The sequence below is a fragment of the Camelus dromedarius genome, chromosome 3 (genome assembly GCF_036321535.1).
Source record: "Camelus dromedarius isolate mCamDro1 chromosome 3, mCamDro1.pat, whole genome shotgun sequence".
NCBI classification, from domain to species: domain Eukaryota; kingdom Metazoa; phylum Chordata; class Mammalia; order Artiodactyla; family Camelidae; genus Camelus; species Camelus dromedarius.
The window spans coordinates 105,868,911-105,892,089 of record NC_087438.1 but is presented as its reverse complement, the minus strand read 5'-3'; the positions used below and the strand labels follow the sequence as shown (position 1 = coordinate 105,892,089).

At 55.3% G+C, this 23,179-nt stretch overlaps 1 protein-coding gene across 3 annotated transcripts in view; it reads left to right on the top strand.

Moving 5' to 3' along the window:
• Positions 1-20,188, top strand: part of PDGFRB (platelet derived growth factor receptor beta) — a 37,258-nt gene extending 17,070 nt beyond the window's left edge. For all 3 annotated transcript variants that reach the window (XM_010991174.3, XM_010991172.3, XM_010991173.3), the window contains 20 exons: positions 438-704; positions 1,424-1,551; positions 1,667-1,838; positions 2,425-2,617; positions 3,313-3,428; positions 4,711-4,834; positions 5,265-5,476; positions 7,934-8,028; positions 8,931-9,063; positions 9,616-9,720; positions 10,060-10,170; positions 11,196-11,355; positions 12,429-12,589; positions 13,167-13,285; positions 13,527-13,649; positions 14,432-14,543; positions 15,003-15,102; positions 15,637-15,742; positions 16,614-16,843; positions 18,151-20,188. In XM_010991174.3, coding sequence (XP_010989476.1) covers positions 438-704; positions 1,424-1,551; positions 1,667-1,838; positions 2,425-2,617; positions 3,313-3,428; positions 4,711-4,834; positions 5,265-5,476; positions 7,934-8,028; positions 8,931-9,063; positions 9,616-9,720; positions 10,060-10,170; positions 11,196-11,355; positions 12,429-12,589; positions 13,167-13,285; positions 13,527-13,649; positions 14,432-14,543; positions 15,003-15,102; positions 15,637-15,742; positions 16,614-16,843; positions 18,151-18,328 — 2,945 coding nt within the window. In that variant the 3' untranslated portion in view covers positions 18,329-20,188. The remainder of the gene's footprint in view (positions 1-437; positions 705-1,423; positions 1,552-1,666; positions 1,839-2,424; positions 2,618-3,312; positions 3,429-4,710; positions 4,835-5,264; positions 5,477-7,933; positions 8,029-8,930; positions 9,064-9,615; positions 9,721-10,059; positions 10,171-11,195; positions 11,356-12,428; positions 12,590-13,166; positions 13,286-13,526; positions 13,650-14,431; positions 14,544-15,002; positions 15,103-15,636; positions 15,743-16,613; positions 16,844-18,150) is intronic.
• The last annotated feature ends 2,991 nt before the right edge of the window (positions 20,189-23,179 follow it).

Sequence of the window (23,179 nt, the reverse complement as noted above, 5' to 3'; positions counted from 1 at the left end):
GCGCTTTACTGATATGGTGAAACACAGCTAACTTAGAAATGCAGGGGAATCACGGAATCAGTCTAGGAATATGTTCACTCCCACCCCTTGATCTGGAGATTTTTCTGCTCCCGCCCACCCCATTCCTGGTTCCCAAGAACTCTGCATTCTCAGCTGGTTCTAATATGCACCCTCTTGGCCTCCATGTCTCATCTTCCCCATTCTCCAAGCTCCGGGTGCCAGCTGCCCATCAACTTGTGATTTATCTTCTTTCTCACACTGGTGCTGTCCCTATCAAATGCTAAAGTTAGAAGGGACCTCTGAGAGCATCCTTATTCCGTAGTGGGAAGACTGAGGGCCAGAGGTGGGAAGAGACCTGCTCAAGGTCACATAACAAATCAGGGGATAGCCAGAAACCCAGCTCCCCTGACCCACATTCTTGGCCCCACTTCTGGCAGATCCCACCATAGGCTTCCTTCCTGTCGACCCTGAGGAACTCTTCATCTTTCTCACGGAAATAACTGAGATCACAATTCCATGCCGAGTGACGGATCCACGATTGGTGGTGACACTGCATGAGAAGAAGGTGGATGTCCCACTGCCCATCTCCTATGACCACCAACGTGGCTTCTCTGGGACCTTTGAGGACAAGACCTATGTCTGCAAAACCACCATCGGGGACAGGGAAGTGGATTCTGATGCCTACTATGTCTACAGCCTCCAAGGTGAGCCCCCCTTTCTGGCCTGATGCTCAGCAGAGGCAAGTATGACCCTCTGCAGAGGTACAGACCTTCACAGGTTACAAAGTGGGCATCCCATTTTTCAGTGGATTTGCACTACATCCTTGGAAGGAAAGTATGTCTCCCCATTTTACAGATGAGAAAACTGAGTCTCAGAAAGAGGGTGGAGTATGTCCAAGGTGACGGGAAGCATTAGTGGTGGGGCTAGGCTGTATGCTGTGTTGGGCAAAGGCACCCAGCTCTGAATCCCAGCTCTGCCACTTCCCATCTGAGTGGCTTTGCACAAGGCACATAATCTCTCTGAGTCTGCTTCATCCTTTGTGAAATGGGGATAATATTGACTGCCTACCTAGTGGGATTATTGTGAAGATTAAATAAAACAAAAGACGGAGAGTACCTGGTTGTGCTCAGTAAATTTCTTTTGTAATTAGATTCCCAGAGAGTACTTTGATTTCAAAACTGTTATTTCTCCCAGAATGGCAGCCTCATGAGGGCAGGAATTTTGTGTGCTGTGTTTACTGCTAAAGCCCCAGTGCCTATAACAGTACTTGGCACATAGTGTGTATTTAAGAAATGTTTGATGAAAGACTGAATCTTCCACACCAGTCATCCCTTCCCTCTCTGGACCCCAACCTCATCCCCAAGTTGATGTGCTGCTGGCTGGCGGTGACTTCCTCAGCCCTAAGCCAATTTCTTTCCACCAGTGTCATCCATCAATGTCTCAGTGAGTGCAGTGCAGACTGTGGTCCGCCAGGGGGAGAACATCACCATTATGTGCATTGTGACGGGGAATGAGGTGGTTAACTTTGAGTGGACATACCCACGCATGGAGGTAATGCTGGGCCAGGGGTTGGAAGAAGGGCCAGGCAGGGATGGACATTGTAACTTGCAGCCTGACTTCTTGGACTCTTCCTGATTTGGGGGGCTTGCCTCACCTGTCCCTACAGAGTGGGCGGCTGGTAGAGCCAGTGACTGACTTCCTCTTTGAAATGCCCCACATACGTTCTATCCTGCACATCCCCAGTGCCGAGCTGGGAGACTCAGGGACCTACATCTGCAATGTATCAGATAGTGTGAGCGACCATCGAGATGAAAAGGCCATCAATGTCACTGTAGTCGGTAGGTGCCTTGGTCTCAGCCCCAACCCTTATTCTGAACTGGCCCCAGACCTTGTCACAGCCCTGGGGTACTGTCAGCCATGTTCCAGTCCAGTTCTAGCCTATGTCGACCAAAGCCCCATTTCCAGGATAAGCCCAAACCAAAGTTCAGTATCAGCCCCCAATCCAATCCTAATCCCAACCTAGACTTTCTGCCTAGCCAGAACCCCAGCCCCATCCCAATTTCTAATCCTAACTGCCATCCCAGGCTCAGGCAGCCCCATCCCCAAATTCAGCCAGGCTGCAGTTGATCTCAGCCACAGTCCTGAGGCAGAACACACCCAATGAGCGCTACAACTCTAGTCCCAATTCCGAACCCAGGCCCCAAACCAGTATCAGCCCTAAACTTGGCTCTTGCTCCAGTCCGTCCCTGTCCCAACCTAAACCCCAGTTCAGGTGACTCCATCGCTGATTCAATTCCTAAAGCCTGAAGCCCCTCCCCTAGAAGGCTGGACGACTTAGGCATACAACTGATGCCCCGCCCGCAAGAGGCACTGCCCCATGGGTGGGCAGGCGTAGCCCTGCCCCTGACGGCCGCCCGCTTGTAGAGAGCGGCTATGTGCAGCTGCTGGAGGAGCTGGACCCTGTACAATTCGCGGAGCTGCACCGCAGCCGGACACTGCACGTGGTTTTCGAGGCCTACCCGCCTCCCACTGTCATGTGGTTCAAGGACAACAGGACCCTGGGTGATTCCAGCGCCGGCGAGATCGTGCTGTCCACACGCAATGTGTCGGAGACCCGGTGAGCAGCCGACCTGTCCACCCTATTCTGGAAGTTATTATTCTCTGCAGCCAGCCACCAGGCAGCCCACAGCTTTCAGCTACTTGGTAAACCAAGGCCCATCTTTTCTGAGAGCCTGCTACATGCCAGGCACCCCCGTTCCAGACCCTGGGGATGCTGCAGAGAACAGAACAGACTGTTCCAGCCTTCCTAGAATTTCCTGTCTAGTGGGGGAAACAGACACTGGTCAGATGATCACCCAGATGTTTAGTTGTCCTTGTGATGGGTGGAGGCAACAGGAAGCACTGGAGGAGAAAGGGGGGGGATGATTGAGGAAGAGGGTGCCAGGTGGGCCACTGCCACCTGTGCATGAATGGTAGCCCTGAGGATGGAGATGAGCAGGCTGACGTGAGGTGCTGCGTGTTAGGATAAAGCAGTGTCAGGCCTTTCTGAAAGGGATGAGATGTGGTGGGGGACGGAAATGGTGCTTCCCCTTCACACCCCCCACCCCATCCCTCCTTACCCTCCCTCTTGGCTCCCTGGAGCTGCTCATGGGTGGGGATTCAAAAGTCCTGGCTCTGCTGCTGGCATCCGCGTGACCTTGGCAATCCCCTTCCCCTCCCTGGGCCTTGCTTTTCCTGTCTTTACGAGGAAGGTGGGAAGTGTAAGAGTTCTTCCGGCTCTGACAGCTGGGTCTTCTGGCCTGTCCTCCTCAGGTATGTGTCAGAACTGACACTGGTGCGGGTGAAGGTGGCTGAGGCTGGCAGCTACACCATGAGGGCCTTCCATGAGGATGCTGAGGCCCAGCTCTCCTTCCAGCTGCAGGTCAATGGTGAGGAGCCCTCCGCCCTGCTTTCCTTCCCTGACCGTCCCCCTTCTTACACTGTCCATCCACCCACAGGAGGAGCAGAAGAGGGAGTCCTGGACTCAGGAGGCTGGGTTCTAGGCCAAGCTCCAACACTGACACTGCTGTGTACATATACCCTCTCTGGGCCTCAGTTTCCCCAGCTTTACCAAGAGGCATTGGGCTGGATTGGTGTTTCCAAAACCCCAGGCGTTCATGTCCCAGTGATGTTTCCTTCTCACATACCACTTACACTGTACTACTAATTAGATGGATATTTACTGAGCAACTACAATATGCCAGTCCATTCAAGGTTGTTGAGGCCCTGCCACCATGCAGGTTGCATCCCAGTGCGGGGAGGGTAGACATTCAACAGTAGGGGAAAAAATAGCAAGCCACATACAAGGTGAGAAGCTAACAAGTGCTGTGAAAGAAAAAGGAAAATTTTGTAGGGTAGGGAGGCTGGAGTCCCCCTGAGGCAGGGGCATGGGGAGGGCTGCAGTTTTAAACAGCAGCATCAGGGCTGGCCTCACGGAGATGACGTGTGTGTGAAGACTTGCTGAAGGTGAGGGCATTAGCCAAGTGGCTATTTGGGGAAAGGGCATAGCAGGCAGTGCAAAGGGAGGAGCAACGCAGAGAGGCCCATGTGGCCAGAACGGAGCGAGGGGGAGCCTGGTGGGAGATGAGGTCAGAGCTGAGAGGGGGCAGTTGCTGGGCCAGGGAAGAGAAGATCGTGCAGGCCCTTATGGGCCCTCGTGTGGACTTTGGCTTTTACTGTGACTGAAATGAAGAGCCACTGCAGGGTTTTGAGCGGAGAAATGACACAATAATGACTTACTGTTTTGTCAACTGACTTTCTAAAAATAAATTTATTTTGAATGAAAATTGAACCTCTCCATTGTAGATGGAAAATCAGCATCACATGTCATAAATATAAAGCCACCACTAAAATAAACTCTGAGGAAACAAAACAATGCTATTAAATTCTGGCTCTATGTTCTTGGCTGCCCAGGGCTCTGTCGCTCTTTGTTGAAAGGGAAGATTAGCAAACCTCAGAGAGGTGTTAAAGACAGACTAGCACCCTACTGAGGCCTTCCCTTTGAAGTACTCAGAAAGGGAATCTGTCAGTTTTCGCACTGTGATTCCCGGTATTTACTGTTCACCTGCAGTCTGCAGCTTCCCCCTGCACAAGGGAGACTCTGGGCCCTGAGGGCCTTTCCCATTAACTGTGTGTTCTGTCCTCTCCATCTCCCGGGCCCTCTCCATGCAGTGCCCGTCCGTGTGCTGGAGCTGAGTGAGAGCCACCCTGCCAGCGGGGAGCAGACAGTCCGCTGTCGCGGCCGGGGCATGCCCCAGCCACACCTCACCTGGTCCACGTGTAGCGACCTCAAAAGGTGAGCAGACCCCCGGCCTCAGTCTCCCAGGGTACCCACAGCTGGCTGGAAGGACCCAGTGAAGGTCATCTAGTCCGGTCATCTAGTCTTCCTCTGAGAACATTGTTTCAGGCTAGAGCCACGTCCTGATGTGGCTTCTTGGAGATACTCTGCATGACCTGAATTGTCGCTTTTTCTCACCTTGACCCTGAAGGTCAAATGAAGAGTGGATTTTGCCATCTAGGGTTCTCAATTCTGGGGTAGGAGCGCCCCTGCTGGTCAGTTGAGGGATCACAGGAGGAACGGGCTTAGGACCAAGTGGTGGGGAAAAAATGAATTGTACGCCTCCAGCCTCGTTCCGCCACCACCCCGTGGCGCTGTCGTGGCTCAGTTTTCCTGCCCGCAGCGGGAAGGAAGGGACTGGAAGCTGACCTGGCTGCTCTCGCGGCAGGTGTCCGCGCGAGCTGCCGCCCACGCCACTGGGGAACAGTTCCCAGGAGGAGAGCCAGCTGGAGACGAACGTGACGTACTGGGCGGAGGAGCAGGAGTTCGAGGTGGTGAGCACGCTGCGCCTGCGCCGCGTGGATCAGCCCCTGTCGGTGCGCTGCACGCTGCACAACCTGCTGGGCCACGACATGCAGGAGGTCACCGTGGTGCCGCATTGTGAGTCCTCCATCCTCCGTGGCCCTTCACGACCCCTAACCCCCACATCAGTCCTGCCACTCTTGGAAGGTACCTGGGTGCCCACGGCAGGTCAGAGTCAGCACGGCCAGGGCACTCAGGAGCATTGTGGGGGGGTATGTTCCTATGCACATACACAGCAGCACAATAGTGGCACACGTGTACATCCACCAGTGTATGTGTATAAACCGACTCTAAACAGCACTGTCTCCTTAAAGTGTAGTAGTATGTACACTGTATGTACATCATAAGTCGTGTATGTGAGCATGCCTGATCCTTGGATGTGGGTGCATACCCTCCAAGTGTAGATTTGTAACCCACATGATGAAGAATGCCCAATCCCCAGATACATGCATAAAGCTAATGTGTGTGTGTGTGCGTGTGTGAGCACGTACGCAAGCATGTTTATGTGTGAAAACCCACTGACTGTATGTTCGTAAATCATGAACGTGAGCATGCCCAAGCCCCAGGCAGGTATATAAACCCACGAGTGAATATCTGTAGGCATGTACATGCAGATGTGCGATCCCCATACAAGTGTGCAAATGATGCATTTACCACTCCTGTGCACGTGTGCGTGCTGACATAGTGCATGTCTATAAGCATGGAGAGGCAACACACCCTTCTGTAAAAATGTGCAGCCCGAGCCCTGTGCATATATGCCTCTGTGCTGTGCATGTCTGTTAGCAGGTACACATACCTGCATAATTCTTGTCTATGTGAACAGTCCCTACTAGTGCCCAGATGATATTGCTACCTGCTAGTCCCTGTACACATATGTACCTGTGTGCATGTACTTCATTTATTCGCCTGTTTCCTCATTCAGTAAATAGTGACAGGGTCTCACCTTCTCAGTGGAGAAGACCCAGCGCTGCCTGTCTGCCTTGTGCCTGCAGTCCAGAGAGAAGGCAGACAAGGAACTAGACTTATGTGGGTCACACTTTGGGGTAAAAGCCTAGACGGAGAAGGGGCTCCATACCCAGCTGTGGGATTCAAGAAAATGTCCTGGTAAAAGGAAGCTAAAAGTCAACAGCTGAAAGATAAGTAGGAGTTAGCCTGGTGAGGAACAGTGTTCCAGTTAGAGGGAACAGCCTGTGCAAAAGCCCAGAGGCAAAGTGGGTTTAACAAAATTAAAGGAATTCAGCTTGGCTAGAGAGCAGAGTATGTGTTTATTCAAGGACTGGAGGAGGAGATAAAGGGGAGAGGAGTGGTACGCGAGGGGGCTACAGGAGAAGGCAGAAGCCAGTACAAGCAGAGCTGTGAAGTCTGTATGAGGTGTTGTGACACACTTACGGCTGCAGTTGGGTAGGTCCATGTGTAAGTGCAGTTGCCATGTGTAAGTGACCTGCCTCCCCCTGCCCTGTGGTGGGATAGGTGGAGATTTTAATACCTTGTCTCACCGACGCTCTCACACGTGCACATGTATCCTTGAGCAAGTGGGCACCTGCAGACCAGCCCTGAGCAAGGCAGAAGGGAAACATTTTTGTGCCATAAGAGGAGAGCCATGCACCAGCCCATAGAGGACTGCCATGGCTGGATGGAGGCTCCTCTTTTTACTCAGAGGTAGCTCCCTAGAAGATGCGGCCTTCCTTCCCAGGATGTGTGACCTGGTGGGGTGAAGGAGGAGAGGAGTGATGTTGGTCTGAGTCCTTGAGGAGGAGGAACAGGGCTCTCTAGAGAGCAGAGGAGGGCAGGCGGGGGACAGAGGAGAATAGAACGAGTTCGCAGGGGACCACATGGGTGGCCAGAGGGGCAGGGCAGGGGAGATGAGGGTCTGGCTAGGGTGGATGCAGAGTGAGTGGGAAGGAGTGGGCAACTGCAGCAGAGAAGCTGAGGCCTTGAAGGTGGAGGAGACTCAGGGCTTGCAGGAGCCAGAGTTGGCCCTACTTGGTTACCCCAATTTCCTCGGGGGGGAGGTACATTACAACTACCATCACTACCCCGGCCCCAGGTGGGCACTTGGCGTGAAATAGGGGAGGAATGGGCTCCTTTCTGCAGTCTGGGTGCATCAGGCTGTGGGAGCTCAGTCACTAGATCCGTTGGCCTCTCGGTCAGGCTCTGTCCTAGCTGTGACAGCCCCAACCAGGGCATGGATTCGGAGGAGAGCTAAGACACTGCCCGGCTGTCAGGAGCTTTCATCCAATCTGGAGCTATGACAGACAGGCCAAACGGACCCTGGCAGAGGCTGAAGGGGTATGGAGGCTGATAGTGATCCAGAGGTAGTTCCTGCAGGGCACGGGGTATTTATGGAAGAGGCTGAAGATGTGGCCCAGAGGGAAGAGGTTAAGGGTCTGACATCATAGGCCAAAGGGGGAATGGGGCTGGTTCCACTGTGAGCAGGATGGACAGAGAGGAATTTGTGGCGCCAGAGGTGGATTGAAGGGAGGGGAGATGCCAGTACCCTGTTTGTTCATAAGCACCTCTTGTCTCTGCTTCCAGCCCTGCCCTTCAAGGTGGTGGTGATCTCAGCCATCCTCGCCTTGGTCGTCCTCACAATCATCTCCCTCATCATCCTCATCATGCTCTGGCAGAAGGTAAGCCCCATGGGTACACACTGGCACACCGTTTTTCTGCACGGACCCCCCCCCCCCCCAACAACCATGCCGTCCTCTAGTGCTGCAGGATCTGGTTGTGTCCGGAGCCCAGCATGGAGCTCAGGCGTAAAGTGATCTACAGTGATGTTGGGTATCTGACCCAACGTGGGCTCGGTCCAGGCCATCCAGGGTTTCCTGTCTCTGCTGTGCGCCCAGCTCCCCACCCAGAGTCCTACTCAGGCATCATCCCTGCCCATCCCAGCCACAGAGTGTGGGGCCTTCGGGGTGGACTGCATGGGCTCTAGCATTCTTCCAGCTCTCACCCACAGAGACTCCCAGCATCCTACTGAAATGCAGTCTAATTATATGAATCAGTAATTTCAATGGTCTCTTCTGAGATTTCACCATTCTGTGATTCCAGCACAGGATTGTAGCAATGATTCTATCATTCTAAAGTTCCAATCCTGTGATTCCAACATCCTGTGATTTCAACATTCTAAGGTTACATCTTGCTGAGATTCCCACTGTGACTGACCCAGTATGGGAGGAGCCATCCACATCCAGCACATTGTCCCTGCCTCATGTCACTTTCCAGAGCTGCCTGCTCATCTACTCCCATCTGAGGAGCAGCCGGAGTTCTGGGAGAAGCTGGTGAGGCAGTTCTGATGAGCCTGCCTCTCGGCCATCAACTGCTCCTCAGCCACCTCCCCCTGGCACCTGTTCCCGCAGAGCCCATGAAGGCCTTGGCTCTATCAGTAACTTGCTGTGTGACTTCAGTTATGCCACTGCCCCTCTCTGGGCCTCAGGGTCTCCTGGCCTATCTGTTCCATAAGGAGGTGGACCTAGTGGGCCTCAAGGCCCAGACTCCCTCTGATGTTCTATACCTGGTCTTGGTCCTGCAGAAGCCACGCTACGAGATCCGATGGAAGGTGATTGAATCTGTGAGCTCTGATGGCCACGAGTACATCTATGTGGACCCTATGCAGCTGCCCTATGACTCCACCTGGGAGCTGCCTCGGGACCAGCTTGTGCTTGGTCAGTCCAGGGAGGCCTCAAATGGCAGTCAGGGGACTTGAGGCGGGTGGGAACACTGTCTGAGATCTGGGCCCAGCCTTGCCATGACTAGCTTTGAGACCTGGGGCTGAAGTCTTGCCTTCTCTGGCCTCAGTCCCCTCCTGTGTACAGAGGGGACAAGATGATCTTCCAAGAACTGTCCAGCATTGAGGTCCTGTGATCCTGTGACTGTGTGAGATGGGACGCCTTCGTGGAGAGAGAGGAAATATTAATGGAGGGCAGGCCGAGCGCCAGGCCTGTGCTGAGTCTAGCTGGAGAGGCTGAGAAGGTGCAGAGAAGCTGTACTCCTCTCTGCAGTGGGAGAAAAGCTTCCAGGAACTAAAGATGGGCCAGAAAACAGGCAGGACTTAGACAAGACAAGGAAGGACTGGGATGCACACTGATTTTAGGAGCCTCCATGGGGGAAACTCCTTAAGTCCAGGGTGGCTTGAGGGACATCTACGCTGACCTGACAGAGGGTGAGGGATACAGCTTCCTGGTGGGCCAGGAGCTGAGAGATCATCTCTTCCCCAGGACGCACCCTGGGCTCCGGGGCCTTTGGGCAGGTGGTGGAGGCCACGGCTCATGGCCTGAGCCATTCACAGGCTACCATGAAGGTGGCCGTCAAGATGCTAAAATGTGAGTGCTGGAAGCCCTCTGCCCTGCCCTCTGCCCACGTGTCCGGACACTCCTGGAGCAGGCTGGGTTCTGACTGTCTCGGTGCAAGGAGAGCAGTCCCGCCACAGCCAGCAGCGCTGCCGGTTCTGCTGTGGGAAAGAGGCTTCCTCACCCTGCCCCCTCCTCTGGGAGCCTCCTCCCCCACCTCCCTCCTGTCCTCTGGCCCCTTCTCCTGCATGTGGGTCCTCACCACCCTAGACCCCCTGGGTCTTACAGCACAGAAGACACAGAATAGGCCCCCGTTGGGCCTCCCTGGGGCCTCAGTGATGGGCCGGGCCTGAGGGCCCCTCTCTCCCTCAGCTACAGCCCGCAGCAGTGAGAAGCAAGCCCTCATGTCAGAGCTGAAGATCATGAGTCACCTCGGGCCTCACCTGAACGTGGTCAACCTGCTGGGAGCCTGCACTAAAGGAGGTACAACCACCCCCAGAGGAGTCTGGGAAAACGCCAGCGGCCAAGGCCTGGCCCCTCCCCACACGTCCTCAGTCCACGGACACCAGGCCGCTCCAGCTGGCGGGTCCATGCCCATCCTGTCCAGTGCCCTCACTTCACAGAGCCGGACGGGTGTGGGATTTAGCAACTCACAAAATCACATCACCTTCAAGGCTAAAGGACTCTTCAGGCCACCGGTCCCAGCAGTTTTTAAATCAAGTGGTCCTCTGACATTTTTTGAGTGTTCACAATATGTTTTAAAAAATTATTACAATAAGTGACAGCTCATGCGACACTGAAGTGAATGACACCCCCCCCCCCAGCTCTGGAGACTGCCAGCATGCTCGCTGGGAGCTGCTGTCATCGGGTCATAGAATAAGGGCGCTCCAGCCAGGTGTGTTTATTTGAGACTCTGATTACAAGCTAGGCTGCAAAACAAATGTTATCACTATTTGCAGCTGCTTATTGTGAGATTTGGGGCTTTCCTCAGTGTTGTGCAACCAAGACAAAATGCGGAAGTGTGTTGTGTACGTAGGCCAGTTTGAATTTACAGTGATCACACATTTCGGAATTTTTGATTCCACTGGTATCTTCAAGCTGTCACCAGTTGACTTTAGGTCAGTGTGTTGGGTTTGAATTTAAACAGTAACCCAATAATAAACAGTTGCCTTTGTTTACTTTATATACTTGGCTCCCAAATAAGCTTTATCAATAACCGCTAACCCTGCGCTTGCTGCGTGCCAGGCACTAAGCTGAGCTGACAAAGGCATTAACTCATGGGTACTCAATGCAGCAACTTGAGGTGGGTATTCATAGCCCCATTTAACAGATGAGGAAAGTAAGGCTGACGGAGACCAAGTGCCTTGCTCACAATCAGGAAAAGAACTAAGTTTGCCTGGCGCCTATGCCTCTTTGCTGTCCCCCGTGCAGCCTATCATTAGTCTCATGGCCCTGCCGGGAAGCCCTTGGCCTCCACGGGGACTGTCCCTGAGCCTGTGCCTCCGCAGGGCCCATCTACATCATCACCGAGTACTGCCGCTACGGCGACCTGGTGGACTACCTGCACCGCAACAAGCACACCTTCCTGCAGCGCTGCTCCGACAAGCGCCGCCCGCCCAGTGCCGAGCTCTACAGCAACGCCCTGCCCGGCGGGCTCCCCCTGCTCAGGTGCCAGGAGGGGGGCCAGGACCTGAGTCCGTGGGGGCCCTGAGGAGCGCCTGCTCACTCTCTCCTTGTCCAGGACAGGAGGCTGAGACCAGGGTGGGCAGAGTCACTCCTGGAGCCAGGTTTCACTTGTCTCCCCAGTCAGCCTGAGACCTGGGCGTCCACCACCCCAGATGAGGGCATGACAGTCATGACCGTGATGATGGGGGGGACCACCTACTGACTGTCCATGGTGTGCCAGGCTCCATGCTGAGCACTCTGCAGATGTGACCTCTTGACCCCTCACCCTGCCCCATCTCGTGTCCTGTTACCTTCTCCCCCTCCACGGGGAGCACCCAGGGCCCTCCTGTCCCAGGCGACCCTCACTGTCTGGCTCCACACTCTTCTGCTCCCTCACCGTGGCTTCCCCACTCCCTCCACACACCAGTCTCTCCACTGCCCCCAGGGCAACTCAACCCCTTTCTTCTTCTTTTCCAAAAATAACATTTCTTCATTCTTTGGCTGATCACAAAAGCAATACGTGTTTTTTGCAGAGATAAGAGTAACTTCAGAATAGCATTAAAAGACATTAAATCTCACCCATGTCCTCCCCAACATTTTGACTGATTTCCTTCCAGTTTTTTTCCCTCCCCCTAGAGGCACATATGGACATAGTCCCGCAGCTCTCTGGGGAGCTGAAGCTGCAGGCAGAGGCACTAAGGCAATCATTGCCCACTCGCAGGGCATCATGGCTGCACAGTACTGTACAGGCCCCAGAAAGACATCTGGGTACAGGCCCTTCCTGTGACCCTTGTCCTGGGGTGCTGTAATCACCCCTGGGTGTGAGTTCTCTGAGGACATGCCCTGGGACTTATGTCATCTTGGCAGCCCCAGTGCCCAGCTCAGGGTGGGTCTGAGGTTGGCTGGAAGGGCTCTCTACCTGGTCATTCATATTGTGACAGACTGGGGGTGGGAGGGAGGGAGAGAAGAAATGCATGAGTGACAGAGCCTTGCAGTCCCCAGGGATGAGCAGAGGGGCAGGAGGGGGAGGAGAGGGGAGAGCCTGTGCCTCTCCTGTGATGCTCCTCTGCCCCCAGCCACGTGTCCCTGCCTGGGGAGAGTGACGGCGGCTACATGGACATGAGCAAGGATGAGTCAGTGGACTACGTGCCCATGCTGGACATGAAAGGGGATGTCAAATACGCAGACATCGAGTCCTCCAACTACATGGCTCCTTACGATAACTACGTCCCCTCTGGTAGGTGTGCACGGGCTCCTCACACCTGCACGGCCCCTGCACCTGTGCAGTCGTGCATCCTTTTCAAAACCTTGATCCTGCCCAGCCTGGCAACAACCCTGCAAGGAAGGTGGCCATGTGCCCACTTTGTAGATGCAGAAACTGAGGATGGCCACCTGGCCTAAGCTGCTGTGGTGTGGAGCTGCAATATGAACCCCTGTTTCTGGGTCCAGAGATGTGCAAACAGCCCTCAGGGAAGGGAGGGGAGGGGAGAGGGTGGAAGTACCTGGCCTCCTGGGGCCTTGGGGAGGAGCAGTCCACTCAGAGCCGGCCCCAGGCCGATCTAGAGCCCCTGCAGAGCCGACAGGCTGGGCTGAGCAAAGATGGCCGTGGCTAATGGCAAGAGTTTTTCTGGCCAGTGAGGGCTCTGATAAAGTTGGAGAGTTTAGGTCAGATATTTGGAAATTGTTTTCCTTTTTGAGGAGGCTTAGAGGATCAGGAGTCACCTCTTTGGGACATTCAGCCTCCACAAGCCAAAGATAGGGGTTCTCTGGGCCACGGGACACAGGATGGTGGGTGACCTTCTGCTCTTCCTTAGCTCCTGAGAGGACCTGCCGGGCGACTTTGATCAACGAGTCCCCAGTGCTTAGCTACACGGATCTTGTGGGCTTCAGCTACCAGGTGGCCAATGGCATGGAGTTCCTGGCCTCCAAGAACGTATGTGTGGTCACAGTGAGCAGAGTGGGGCCCTGGGGAGGTGGGTCGCCCTGCCAGCCAGGGTCCTCCAAGTCCATGGCCCCATCCAGGAGCCCTCTGGTGGGTGAGGATGGTGAATGCTCTCGTACCACATGGCCCCTCACACCCGAGCAGTGATGCGTTTTTCCCAAAGCCCTTGACGTGAAGGGTCTTTCCCCACAATTGCCCCCAGGGCCTCAGCTCCTGTCTCCTCCCTCCCCAGTGCGTCCACCGAGACCTGGCGGCCAGGAATGTGCTCATCTGTGAGGGCAAGCTCGTCAAGATCTGTGACTTTGGCCTGGCTCGTGACATCATGCGGGACTCGAACTACATCTCCAAGGGCAGCGTGAGTGCCTTCCCCCATCCTCCTGGTCTGAGTGGCTGTGGCTCAGAGGGGATCAGGGCAGGGCTGCTTATGGCCTGACCTGCCCAGCAGGGACAGGAAGGGGAGCCAGCAGCTGTGCACGGGGTTGGGGTAGGGGAGAGACACCGAGGGTTGTAGGGTGGGCTGGGGGCTCAGGTTTGCTGGTCATGGCAGGGGGCGAGGGACTAGCTGTAATGGGTCCTGGGCTGGTTGGAGGGGGAACAGGCCAAATGCGCCATCCCAGCAGTGGTGATGGGCAGAGGAAGAAGCCTCGGTGACAGGCTAAGACAGATGAGTAGGTGGGAGGCCATATTTGGTTAAAACGTGACCATCTTGCCTCCCGGTCATATCCCCACTTTCCACATGGGGTCAGTGACCCAGAGCTAGAGGGACGCAAGGCAGCCAGGTGAGAGCTGGGTGGCACTTTGCCACGTCCCTGCCTCCCCGACGCCTACCACCTCAGCCAGAGGCCTCTCCTGGGGTCAGGAAGGGGGCCTGTTCCATGAGGAGCCTCAGACCCTGGGGCGCTTCCCCACAAACAGGGACTACCACGCCCCCAGCTTGTGGTGAAAGAAACTCAGCCTCCTGATCCTCTGGCCAGCCCTGGGGTGGGCATGGGAACCCTGTACCAGCAGAGATGGGCCCTCAGGGACTGGGAAGTGAGAAAGAGCTGGGGGTGGGAACTCCCGGGCCTCCTCCGGGCTCCCAGATGCACAGTGGGACCCGGCCCGTCCTTGCACTCGGCACCCTCTGCCCTCCCACAGACCTTCCTGCCTCTGAAGTGGATGGCCCCCGAGAGCATCTTCAACAGCCTCTACACCACCCTGAGTGACGTGTGGTCCTTCGGGATCCTGCTCTGGGAGATCTTCACCCTGGGTACCCCTTCTTCCCCTGGCTCAGCGGCACGACACTGCGTCCACCTGACCGCTCACACCTCCGTCCTGGTGGGGCGGTGGGACAGGCTGTGGGACAGGGACCAGGGGCTCTGGGTCAAGTCCCAGCTCTGCTTCTTTCTGGTTGCTGTGTGACCTTGGCAAGTCTCTTGCCCTCTTTGGGTCTCTTTACCTCCCTATCTGAGTATATAGATGGGTTTGGACAGTTATGTCAAAAAGCCTGCTTGGCTCGGATGTTCTCTGGTTCTCTGATTCTGGGGAGGGATGTGGCCTCTGTCCAGGGCCTATGAGGGAGCCCACATTGCCCAGTGCCAAGGCCACCGCACCCCTCACCCCTCACCCCTGCCAGGGCTGGTGTGCCTCTCCCTGTCCTGCTGAAGAGGGTTCCTGCTGCTTTCCCAACTCCCCTGGGCCTGTGTCTCTTGCTTCTGCTCCCCAACAGGTGGCACCCCGTACCCAGAGCTGCCCATGAACGAGCAGTTCTATAATGCCATCAAACGGGGCTACCGCATGGCCCAGCCCGCCCACGCCTCCGACGAGATGTGAGTGGACCGTTTGGGAAGATTTTTTGGGTGCAGGCCACTGATATCCAGCTTTACCCACTGAGTTCAGAGATCTAGAAAAATATAGGTATAACTGGATCCAGGTGTTCAGATGAGGTCATCCACAATCTCTCCCTCTACTCCTGGGCTCTGCTTTCTCCCTTGCCAGCCTCACATTCAGGCTGGAGCCATCCCAATGGCCACGCCCCAGCTGCTTTCCCCACAGCTCCAGTGAAAGGCCCAGAGCTGACTGCCAAGGGCTCAGCTGGGGTCACACACCCATCCAGAGCCCACCCCTGAGCTGAGGGGATGAAAACTCCTCCTGGCCAGACCTGGGTCACATGTCACCAAGGTGTGATCAACCCCACAGAGCCACTGAACTAGCGGAGGAGAGAGGGCTTCCCAAGGGAGCGTCCAGGCACAATGATGGGACAACCCTCCCCTCGTCCGCTCCCAGCTCCTCTCACTACTCACCTCGTGCTGGGAGGCGGTGGACCCTGAGCCGGAGGCCCTGACCCCTCTGCCCCTCCTCAGCTACGAGATCATGCAGAAGTGCTGGGAAGAGAAGTTTGAGATTCGGCCACCCTTCTCCCAGCTGGTGCTGCTTCTCGAGAGACTGCTGGGCGAGGGTTACAAAAAGGTATGTAGAGCAGGGTGCGGGGTGGGGAGCGAGAAGCTCTGGTCCGGAAGTCAGACACAGGGTACAAGGCTCTGCGTGACAGGCTGGTGTTCAGGGAATCATCTTTTACCCTGTTTGGGTCTCAGTTTCCCTGTTGGTACTAATTTTTAAAAAACGGGCTGGAGCTGTGAGTAATTGATTTTCGAGGCACGGAGTTTTTAAAAGTGAAATCCTCAATGGAAGCTGATTGATTTAAAGTGAGGGCAGGGAGCCTGCACCCTCCTCCTTCCTGCATCCTTCCCCAGGCCTCTGCACTCAGGCTAAATCCCGTGCCTCCGTCATAAGTCTGAACAACCCCAGCCTAGTTGACCACTAGGGGCCTGTCGCAGGCTCGTGCAAGGCAAATAAAGCCAGCAGGGCCTTAAAACCCTCCCTGCCCAGCTATGAAGCTACAGTAAGGGGATGCACGTGTCCTCTGGCCCAGACTCAGCCCTTTCCCTCAGCCCGTTCCTAAGCCCACTCCCAGCCACATCTGGTTATGGCCCTGGGACCAGTGGATGGAGTGGAGTTGTCCCCATTCATTAGCAAGGGAAACTGAGGCCCCAGCGAAGGAGGACGTGGCAGGCCAAGAGCCCACACCTGTCTACCCGAAATGGGGGAAATTTAGGGTCGCAGGTGCTGGTCTGATCACTGCCCCCTCCCTGGGTGGCCCTGAACGCACCTTGCCTTGTGGGAGGCCAGCTCAGCCACGTGGCTTTGTGCAATTCTCCCTCCTCTCTGAGCACCAGTTGCCTTATTTATAAGGGCTGGGTCAGAATCTGTCAGATGACCCCTAAAGGCATTTCTGGTCTGACCATCCCTGTGTCTCGGGTTCTCCTGCCCCGTGGAGCAGAAGTACCAGCAGGTGGATGAGGAGTTTCTGAGGAGCGACCACCCAGCCGTCCTTCGGTCCCAAGCCCGCTTGCCCGGCTTCCACGGCCTGCGATCCCCGCTGGACACCAGCTCCGTCCTCTACACTGCTGTGCAGCCCGAGGGTGACAACGACTATATCATTCCCCTGCCCGACCCCAAACCCGAGGTCGCTGATGAGGGCCCGCTGGAGGGTTCCCCCAGCCTTGCCAGGTAGCCACGCTGACGTGTGGCCCGAAGCAGTAGTGTGTGTGGCGTATATGTGTGTGTGTGTATCTGTCCATGTCTTCCTGCCATTGGGCCTGCCTTAGAAGTAAGTTACCAAGGATGGGTACTTATTTCCGCCAGTGATCAGAAGAGGGAATTGAATCCATTTGAACTTTAATGACCTCAGGTGGAAGGGGCAGGCTGGTAAGAGAAAAAAAGGGCTGGGACTTAATTGCGAGGTAGCTGTTCCCTTTAAAGGAGTCCCCAGAGGTCATCTACTCTGTCCCCTCTCTAGGCCCCCATCTACCCCTAAGGACAAGAGGAAAATCTTGTTGGCATCCCAGCATCCCACGTCCTGCTCTGCAGTCATCCCCAGCCCTAGGGCTGCGGTCTGTCCTTCAGCACCGTGCCCTGAGGCTCCCAGGGAGCCTGGCACAGTTGTAGGAGGCAGAGGGGTCTACAGGAGTTCAGGCCAGAAATCAGACTAGCGAGGAGATCCATGCTTTTCCTTTGCCTTGGGTTGTGGTGGAGTTACAGTATGGGGAGGGTCACAGAGGATGGCCCAGCTCTCATGTGGAGCTGATGTTCAGGCGGGGTCTGCCCTCAGCTGGAGAGAAGGGTTCCCCTTGAGGCCAGACCCACACCCAAAACCAGATCCACCCTCTGGTGTGGCGGCAGGGGCCCCAGCCTGGGTTCCAGCTCCAGCTCTGCCAGTAGCTGCTGCAGGACCCCACCAGGCTCCTTCGCTGCAAGCCTCTCCATGTGCGCACACAGGACTTAGAAGTCCCTCCCCACTCTGTTTAAGAAGCTAATATTCCAAGGCTCCAGGCAGCCAGTGTGCAGTGGAACTAAGCTCAGAATTCAAACAGCTTAGGGTGTGAGTGCTAGTGCTATTCTGTGCCCTTAGACAAGCTGCTTCCCCTCTCTGAACCTCAGTTTCCTCATCTGTAAAATGAAAACAATGGTTCTATTTGGAGGTTGTTGTGGGGATTAACTGAGATCATTACGCATTCAGGCATGCGGGAGATGAAGACACTGATGGGTGAACAATGAACTTTGGAGTCAACTGGGTCTGCCCTGGAGTCCCAGTTCCTATACTTACCTGCTGTGTGATGCAGGGCAATGACATAACCTCTCTGAGCTGTACTTTCTTCGCCATGCCTGCCTTGCATAGTGTTTACAAGGGTTCCATGAGCTCAAGTGTGTAAGGTGCGTGGTGTGAAGTCGGACAGATAAAATGCTCTATATCAGTGCTGTTACTATTTCACTGTGGTTCCCTCCCAGCCACTCACTCGCTTGCCTTCCCCCTCTAGCTCCACCCTGAATGAAGTCAACACCTCATCTACCATCTCCTGTGACAGCCCCCTGGAGCCCCAAGAGGAACCAGAGCCCCAGCCTGAGTGCCAGGTGGAGCCGGAGCCAGAGCCAGAGCGGTCGCCGGATTCAAGCTGCCTCGGGCCTCGGGCTGAGGCAGAGGACAGCTTCCTGTAGGGGCTGGTCCCCACCTTCCCCTGCCCGAAGCTCCCCCTCTACCTCCCAGCACCCTGGGCCTCCCGGCCTGGCCTCCCATCAGCTGTCCCCTTCTGGAAAGCTTTTGCCCCTGGCATGTCGCACCCCAACCCCTGGGGCTGGCTTAGGAGGGAAGAGGACTGCAGGGGCCGGGACCAGCCCTCTGCCTCTGGGGAGGCCATGTGACTCTGAGCCAGGATTCTCCCAGGGGACTCAGTTTCCCCATCTGAAGATGGGAAAGGTGGGCCTGGTGACTCACAATCTGGGACTCTCTCCCTGGCTGGCAGATGTGGAGGTGGGAATCCCTGCAGAGATTCTCAAGGTTCATGAGGTGGTCAATTCACTTTTTTTTTCTGTTCAGCCAGCTGCCCCTCAAGGAGCTGCAGCTCTCTCCCTGCACTTTTATCTCCCCAAGAGCTGGGGAGGGGACCCTAGCATTCCTGGCTCCGGGCTGAGCTGGGGCCTGGCCTTGGACAGTATTTCCTCATCCAGAAGCCACCTCCCATCGATGCCAGTCTTTGCTTCCCCAGGCCCAAGCTGGTCTGGGGCCTTCCATGCTTAATTAGTGCTGGGGGCTGAGCCAAGTACAGGACACCCTGGCCTGGAGCCCCTGCCCCGGGCACTCGGGGTACACCTCCCCATAAAAGTGCCTGTGTCCATGTCTTCTTGGCCCCTTGAGTCTAGGGGCCTTTTTCTTCATCACTGCCAGTCTTAATCTACTCACCGGAGTCCCCAGGGCCAGACAAGCCCCACGTCTTTGTTGAGTGTATTGACGTACCTGCAAGAAGTGTACGCACACGTGGACCTATATGTGGACCAGTATGTGTATTGGACCCGCCAGGAGACCTTGGAGGAATCCCTCACCCTCCCTGGGCCTGTTTTCCCTGTTGACAAATTAGCAGGTTGGACTCTGACTTCTGGTGCCCTGCCAGCACTAGCATTCTAGAATATTCCAGGAGCTGCACACTTGCTCAGATGAAGCAAAGCAAAACACCCCAAACCTCTATCCTGGGGGTCAGCTGGGGCCTGGGGAGATTCCAGACCACAGATCATACTCTGGGCATTCAGGAACTGTGCCCCTTCCCCAGACCCCTGGCTAGTCCCAAAAGGCCAGCTGCCCAGGCCTTGACTATAAGTGACAGCCAGTGTCCTGGAGAGCCCCCAGCAGCTGCCCCACGGACATGGGGAGACCATGGGACCCCTTTCAGCACCTACATGACCTCTGGAGCTATCCTGGGCAAAGGAGGCAGAGATCACAGATCAGGCCATCTGGTGCAGCCCAGCATGCCAGGCTCTGCTGTCCAGGCCTGTGCCACAGACATAAAGGACAGAGAAAGGACAAGAAGCCTTGGATGAGGGACCTAAGAAAGGGGCACAAGAGGTGGGTACTTTGGAAGTTGCTTTCCCACCGGACAGCTGCCCTACCCTGAGGCAGGAACCATGGGAGATGGCTTTGACTGCCTCAGGATGCTCACCTCACTGTCACTGCCAGTCCAGTGGGCTCTGGAGGTGCCAGGGGAGTGAGGGCTGTGGCCCAGACCGCTGGCAGGGAAAGGGCCAGAAGGGGGATGAGGGAAGGTCAGCGGCTCTGGGCACCAGCCCCCTGTGCTGGTTTGCACCTCCCCGTCCTGGGACCACCGAAGTCTGGTCAAGGAGAAGGTGTGTTCTCACTACGGTACCAAAGATGTAATCACCTAGGTTTACAAGTATTTTTAGGACTCACATTAACTCACATTTATACAACAGAAGTGCTATTTTGTATGCCATCAAATTTTCCTCTCTGTGTATTTTTTTTTTAAGAGAAAGATTTTAATATTAAACCTGGTGCTTCTCATGCACAGACTTCGTGGTGTCTCGTGGGTTTGTGTCCCTGGGCCTGGGAGGTGGCAGGAGTGGCGTGGGACAGATAGGCTCCCCCAGCTGTAGGATCCCGGCACAGACCCCTTCAGTTCAAGTCTCGTTTCCATCTGTAAGATGGGGTTTTCACGCTTCCCCCGGCCCTTGCTGGTACCAGGTGACCTGGACCTTAGGCTTCGCTTTTCCAGGGTGTGAAAGGAGAAGGCTCTTCTGGCTCTGCTGCGCCCAGTTCTGGGTTGGAAGCCTGAGCTGCACCCCCACCCGGCTCCACCATGTGCTTTGGCTTTAACTATTAAGCCGGGCCACCCCTGCCCCCGCCCTGCCTCCACTCTGCACGAGGGCCCTGATTGAGGCTGCTGTGGCTCAATGAGAGGCAGCTGCTAAAGCCCGGATCCCAGGCCTTGGTGAGTAGCAGTTGGGTCTCACGTAGGAGCAGGGCGGATGGATGGAGCACCCCGGGGTGCAGAAACAATGAGGAAGAGGATGAAGGAGAGAGAGGAAGAGGAACCGAGGAAGATGGGGGGTGAGTGTGGCCCGGGCAAGGCCAGGGGAGGGAAAGGGGGGCCGGCTGTGGCTGTGAGAGCGAAGTCTAGCCAGGCTGGGCAGAGGGGCTGCAGGCCAGCTGCTCACGGCTGCAGCAGCTCAGTGGTGTGGGGCTGGCAGGAGCCGAATGTCTGGTATCCACTGGCCGGCTCGGTGCAGGCTGTAGGCTCCACTGCCCAGCCCGGGCCTGGGAGGCCTGGCAGCAGCATGGGGCCAGGGCAACAGAGCTCCCTGAAGCCAGCCTGGGGTTTCCTGGCCCTCCCACCTGGGCCCTTTGGGAGGGGTCACCTGAGGTGGAACTGGGTTTCAGCCTGAGATCTGTCACACCTCGCTGAGTGACCTTGGCCATTCCTTGCTCTCTCTAAGCTGGGGAAGGGGCATCTCAGTTTGTTTCTGGGGGCCAGCACCTCATTTTGGAGCCCCAGGCCTCCCTGGACAGCCTCCAGAAGTCTGAGGTCATGGCTGCCAGTGGGGAGAGGGATGGAGATGTGGGGCAGCTCTGACTCATGGGCCCAGCCGCCAACTCAGGGGCAGCTGAGCCACACCAGGGGAAACCCTGCCTGCCGCAGGGCCTGGCCATGAAAACCCCACCCTCCTGGGGGTCCTGGCCTCAGAGCCTGTGGCCCCTCCTCTCCTGGCTATGGTAGGAGGTGATCTGCCCTGTAAAGACACAAAACAACCACATTCCGGGTGGGGATTATCCTTGCCTGTGGGAAAGGCCTCCATCTGGGGGTCAGGGGACCTTGGCTCCCTCCCCCAGGCCTGCTCCTCACGGGGCCTTGGGTGGATTAGACCGCCTCTGGTTTCCATTTCTCCAGCAATAAATGGGGCTGATGACACCACAAGAGGGAAAGGAGGATAAACCGCTGGCTGAACAGTTACTATGTTCCAGGGCCACCTGTTGCCGTGCACATGTTTTCTCACATCCACCCTATGAACTACGGACTATGATCATCCTCGTGTTACAAAGGGGAAACTGGGTTCCAGGAGGAGGGTCAAGGGATTTGCCCAAGGTCATCTGTGGGTGTGGCAGGGATGGGTGGGAGCTGGGCCTGGCTGACTCTGGGGTCAGCGCTTAGGGAGGTGCAGGTCAGCCCGGGTTGCAGGGCTGGGGAGTAGGGAGCCCTGTCTCCCAGCTCCAGACCTCATGCTATGTGTCTCCACGGGAAAGGGTGGGAAAGTGCTGGGGAGGGGAAAGGGCGAAGTGAATCTGAGGGCTCGGTAAACATAATAGAGTCTGGTGGAGCGCTTGGAACCCACAGGCCCCTGTGCAGTTGGGGTGTGGGAGATGGAGGACTGGGAGCCATAGGTCAGCCTCTGCTGGCTCCTGCCTCCCAGCCTCGCCACTCAGGCGGGCCCATGGGAATGGGTAAGCTGGAATTTTCCCCGCAGACGATGAGCCACTCGACTACACAATTCTTCCACCACCCTATACACAGCCAGGGTCCTTGTTCCCGGAAAAAGAGGGAAGGACTGAAAGCTTCTTCCCCCCGGGGCCCTGACCCTCAGCTGATGAGGGGCCCACAGCCCCCATTAATGCCCCTTTGAATTAGGGCAGTGTCTCCACAAGGCCTCTTTTATTTCAGTTTCTTGTTCAGCTTCATAATAATTGAAAATTCCTTTTATAAAAGTACTTATGTAACATATGCCTGCCTTAAAAAATGCCAATTACCAAAATATAGAGAGAAAATCTTCTCTCTGTACATCTTGTATTTTTAACTCCAATAGCATTTTAAATGCTTATCTTCTTTACTCAGCAAGTGTGTGTGTAGGAATTTATCTTATGGAATTTCTGCCTCTCACTGTGCGTAGTTTAATTATTTCTTCTAGGTTCTGCCCCCTCACATCTATATTTATATTTTCATTTTGTATCTGTACCTCTCTATATATAAAATTGTAATTTTAAATAAAACTGCCACTACTGTTTTGCAGCTTTTTGTTTTTCACTGAACAATACATCACAGATGCACTCACAGGTCAGTGTTGCATACAGATTCATTCATTTTGAGAGCTGCACATAATTTAAAGCCTGCCTGTGACTTAAATTATTTAACCAATTCCCTACTGATGGCCATTTATTGTTTCAGAGCTGTAAATTAGTCTGGAATGACCATTGTTTGTAAAGCATATTTCTCTTTGCACATTTTTATGTCTTTTTCCATAAGATAGATTCCTAGGTGCAGAGTTGCTGAGTAAACTAAGAGAGACTAAACATTTCAAATGTTACTGGAGTCTTAAAGTTCCCCTGAAAATACCCAGAATGAAAACCAACATGTAAATGATGAGAACAAACTACTTAATTCTAAACAGCGGCTGGCTCTGTCCTGATGCGTCACCGTGGGTTCCTGTCAGTGGGCCCGTGTGATGTTCACCATAAACCTAGGAGACAAGCCAAGGGAAGATTCAGATTAGAAGCTGAGGCTCAGAGCCGTG